Source organism: Palaemon carinicauda, chromosome 8, assembly GCF_036898095.1.
Source record: "Palaemon carinicauda isolate YSFRI2023 chromosome 8, ASM3689809v2, whole genome shotgun sequence".
Lineage (NCBI taxonomy): Eukaryota > Metazoa > Arthropoda > Malacostraca > Decapoda > Palaemonidae > Palaemon > Palaemon carinicauda.
Genome location: NC_090732.1, coordinates 126,963,476 through 126,968,475, shown reverse-complemented (window position 1 = coordinate 126,968,475; position 5,000 = coordinate 126,963,476). Strand labels below are relative to the sequence as shown.

The following is a 5,000-nucleotide window of genomic DNA, read 5'->3' as shown; positions in this document are numbered from 1 at the left end:
AAGGTAAATTTGAAGGACGGAGACGCAGGTTATCAATGCTAGATGACCTGGAGGAAGGGAGCAGGCACCAAGAGCTAAAAGAGGTGGCCATGAATAGAAAATTACAGAGGGCGACTAATCCATAAAGGGACTTGCCTTGGGGCAGAGCACTATAGTTGTAGCAGTACAGTAGTATCTCACCTGAAGACATGCGTTGTGATGTAATCCTTATTCTCCGTCAGAATTCCTTTCAGCTCCTCTGTGTTATGGATGGTGTCTGGGCAGGTGATGCTTATCTTTCCTGCCTGGTTGCCGGTGTTGCCGACGCACTGCGGGAGAGATGAAGGAGGAGAAGGGGTTAGTGAATAGCTGGGGTTCTTCTATACTGTGTACAAGTCTTCATTGAGTGTCTTACCTGGTTGTGGACAACTCAGAAGATACTCTAGTTAGTATAGTGAATAGCTTGAGCTTTTCTGTACTGTGTACAAGTCGTGCTTGTGTGCCTCACCTAGTTATGGACAACTCAGAAGATGCTCTAATTAGTATAGTGAATAGCTTAGGCTTTTCTGTACTGTGTACAAGTCTTACTTGTGTGCCTTACCTAGTTATGGACAATTCAGAAGAGGCTCTACTTAGTATAGTGAATAGCTTGGTTTTTCTGTACTGTGTACAAGTCTTGCTTGTGTGCCTTACCTAGTTATGGATAATTCAGAAGATGCTCTAATTAGTATAGTGAATAGCTTGGGCTTTTCAGTACTGCATACAAGTCTTGCTTGTGTGCCTTACCTACTTATGGACAGCTCAGAATATGCTCAAATTAGTATGGTGAATAGCTTGGGCTTTTCTGTACCGTGTGCAAGTCTTGCTTGTGTGCCTTACCTAGTTATGGACAACTCAGAAAATGCTCTAATTAGTATAGTGAATAGCTTGGGTTTTTCTGTACTGTGTACAAGTCTTGCTTGTGTGCCTTACCTAGTTATGGACAAATCAGAAGATGCTCTAATTGATACAGTAAATAGCTTAGGCTTTTCTGTGCTGTGTACCAGTCTTGCTTGTGAGCCTTACCTTGTTATGGACAACTCGGAAGATGCTCTAGTTAGTATAGTGAACAGGTTGTAGGCTGAAACTAAGTGAAGATGGAATAGCGTGAATGATAATAGGCCAAAATACAGAAATAAGCTTGAGGATAAACTGGTAATAAATAAATGATGCAAGGGTATAGTCATCAAAATACTGTTACATGAAATTTATGTCCAAATTGATGACACATTAGATATTAGATGCAGTTGAAATGGGATGCTAAGAAATAAAAGCTTCATAAAAAGTACCAAATTTGGATACATTACAGATGTACGTGTATGACTTATTAATCACATGCCTGGACTACTGTGACTGAGGTTATTCACTTAAGACAATGCAGGAGCTAATGTACAGAACAGTCCAATGAAGAATGAATAAATGTCCCTGGATGGAGCCACAAACATCATCATCAAGCTTCACGGATTAACTATTAGAGCAATAAGTCCTTTGATATATATCACATTGAAGAATAAGATGTAATATACAGGTATAGAAGACTTCCTACAGAATTAGATAAAAACATGATGTTGCGCATCACACGCTAAGCAAAGTTGGGCCTATTTCAACTATGATTCATACTAACTTATCCATCCTAACCTAAACAGGCCCAGAGCATTGTAAATCATACGATGCTTCTTTGCCGTTTAGGTTTGTAGGCCAAGTTGTTTTGCGCAGGGAGTATAATTATCCTGGAAATATACCCATAAATATATCGCAGAAAGCATACATTTATAGACGCATTGATAAATATCGTACATTAGGATCAAGACGAAACTAAGAAATGACGAAATGAGCCTCTGAACACAGCTCCCAGACTTGACAACAAGTTTCCTAAGGAACTTAAAAAGAATTTTCACGACATTGAAGAAGGCCGTACAGTCCTAGATAATGATAAAAAAGTAGGGTAAAAGAACAAGTAATACAAAAATCCTGTAGACTGAAAGTGAAAAACAATTTGGACCCAGTGAATGGACCTATCCAGTAGTGGAAGGACGATCTCCATGAATACCCTAGGATGGTGATAATGATGAGAAGCGCTCTTGGGGGACTAGGCTCACTTATACTCTCCCATAATCCAGAGGAGCGCCCTAGGAGGATCAGACACTCCTCTACTCCTTAGTTTCACCATAGTACTCTTGGCTGATCAGGTTTTGCACTCCTCTGAAAACACATGTGAATACTCAGGGATGGATCGTTCTCGGAGCGCCCCAGAATCAACGGACGATCACTCGTGGCTAATGAATCTCCCGTGAGCCCCCGTGTAATTCCAGAGCCACGCAAGAGGATATAGAGTCTCTGAGCGCCCTAGAATGACTACTTCCTCTCCCCGCTACCCGAGAAACAGGAAGAGCTGGGCATGACAGGGAAGAAATTTATGTCTTTATATATTTGTATATATAGCCATATACTTGCTCTTTATTACACACACATTATATATATATATATATATATATATATATATATATATATATATATATATATATATATATATGTATATATATATATATATATATATATATATATATATATATATGTATATATATATATATATATATATATATATATATATATATATATATATATATATTGTTACATAATTACCCCACCATTAAGATTCTCGTCATCGACCCTAGGTGGTAGGGAAAGCAACTTTTGGACAATATCCTAGAAAGTCTATTACGTCCTCTGTGTTTTCAGCTAGTGTGAAGAAAGTTATACCCAAAGCCACCCAGGTAATTGATAAGCGATGTATACTTGAATTATGTAAGATACATATCAGAAAACCACTAAAAATAATGAAAAGCTTTGTGAACAACTACCGATTTATCTTTTTTCAAGATGTCGTTTAGAGGACAATGTCTTGGAAACAGAATGATACGTAAAATTGGTTACGCAAGTGAGGCACAATCTTTGAGTTGTCATTCCACTATTACAGTGTGTTCATGTAGTGTTAGGTTTATTCCTTTAGAATTAAATAAACACTGCAAAACTGATGTTATAATAGCAAAACTGATGATATCATGGGAATAAAATCACATGTAACTTTGTAAACTTTGTGATATTGCATCTAATTGGTAGTGGAAATAATTTGCTCTATGTAATGTTGTGGTTGAATGTTTCCTAACCTAACCAACCTAACCTAACAATTAATTTGAGTATCGACTTACTGTACATGGCGACAGCCTGCTAACTCCCAGAGCATTTACCGGACAACGATCACAGACATCGTCCGGAAGTTCCCCGTGTGGGACGACCTTCAGGCCCTTTGGCACTTTGGGGCTAGGTACCATACTTTTTAAACCTCCTGACGCGCGTGGGACGGCTCTTGGGTCCTTCGGCATTTTGGAGCTGGGTACCATCCTTTTTAAACCACCTGACGCGTGTGGGACGGCTCTTGGGCCCTTTGCCATTTCGGGACTGGGTACTATCCTTTTTAAACCACCTGACGCGCGTGGGACGGCTCTAGGGTCCTTCAGCATTTTTGAGCTAGGTACCATCCTTTTTGAACCACCTGACGCATGTGGGAGGGCTCTAGGGTCCTTCAGCATTTTTGAGCTAGGTACCATCCTTTCCACTCCTCCTGACGCTGTATTTTTGGTATATCTTTCACCAGACACTTGATTTTTAGTCGCTCGCACAGTCTTGCGTGGTTCAGGAGCCTTAGTATTGCCATGGCTGATTTTTGAAGAGCTGATAGAGGTCAAATTCAAATTTGCCGCTTGTAAAATTCCAGCTCCTAGCGAATCAGGACTTGCAGAGGCATCTGGCATTGCTGGTAACATTCCGGGATGTAATAATTTTTGTTCATCTATATTTTCTATCCTAGTTTCTTTATATTTTTCGTCATCGCCCTTATTATCCGAGTGATTTTCACGCCTGTCGTGTATTATCTCTGTTGATACAATAGTTTTTGGGTGGTTAATCGTTTGCCTCCTCAAATGAACAGCTCTCCAGTATCCGCCATGTTGGATCGCTCCCATTAGGGAGTACGCCGGAGCATCCTTCGGAAATGGAGATCCTCGCGATAAGATGAGGAGTAATAACACTAAGCAGAGTTTTGACGTCATTTTACCTTTACTCGATACTTTAAAAAGTTTTTCAATCGCTTGTAGAGCCATTCAAATTTGCAAAGTTTCTTAGTCGGTGGAAAAGTTTTCCATCAATTGGATCTTTACATTGGATAAGATTTCTCTCCAGGGAGGCTATGTTGAGTTCTTTTTCCACTGGTATAGTTTACAAGATTATTCAGAAACCTTTATTTTAATAAGAATGCTATTATATTTTTGTTTTGTAAATTTGAGATAATTTTTCCATCATTGGAACTTCTACTATTCAAAAACTTTCCTGGTTAACAGAAGTTTTTAGTTTTTATAAACGTTTTCTGGAAATCTTAACTACTATTATTTTTAGAAATCTTTTTGCCATAATGTCTTTTTTTTTCATAGACACTTTTCTGTCACTGTTCTTGAAACTTTTACCTTATAACGAAACGAATTTCAGCTACTTGCAGCTTCAATTGTATTTACAGACATTCATTTCTCACTGGGGCATTATTTTCTTTCAAATTTTTTCAATCCGTCACAGTATAACACTTCTGAGGATGTTTAGTATTTGAAAAGCCTCCAAAAGAACCATTCAACTCAATCAATCTTGTTTGAATGCATAAATATATATAGTTCGCCAAAGCAGATTTGCAGGTCTAGGGCGCACGATACCTCCCGAGGCACTAGGAAGCCGCCGCGAAGACGACGTAAGTCTTACGTCCGAGTTGCATTTATCAACATGTAACAATTATCTCCTCTTGTTTATTTTTAAATTACTTATCTCTGATGCAATACAAGAGCATCAAGGCATCTCTGATAAAGCCTGACGTGCGGTGCCGGGCTGGTCCTCGAGACGCGATTGAAGTGCCGGGCCGGTCCTCAAGACGCGATTGATTG

At 39.1% G+C, this 5,000-nt stretch overlaps 1 protein-coding gene across 1 annotated transcript in view; it reads right to left on the bottom strand.

Moving 5' to 3' along the window:
* Positions 1 to 5,000, bottom strand: part of LOC137645903 (toll-like receptor 7) — a 14,511-nt gene that overhangs the window by 9,454 nt on the left and 57 nt on the right. The window contains exons 1-2 of the mRNA XM_068378942.1: positions 3,228 to 5,000; positions 181 to 308 (exon numbers count right to left, since the gene is read on the bottom strand). The exon at positions 3,228 to 5,000 is cut by the window's right edge and continues 57 nt beyond it. Of these exons, the coding sequence (XP_068235043.1) occupies positions 181 to 308; positions 3,228 to 4,178 (1,079 nt within the window). The 5' untranslated portion in view covers positions 4,179 to 5,000. The remainder of the gene's footprint in view (positions 1 to 180; positions 309 to 3,227) is intronic.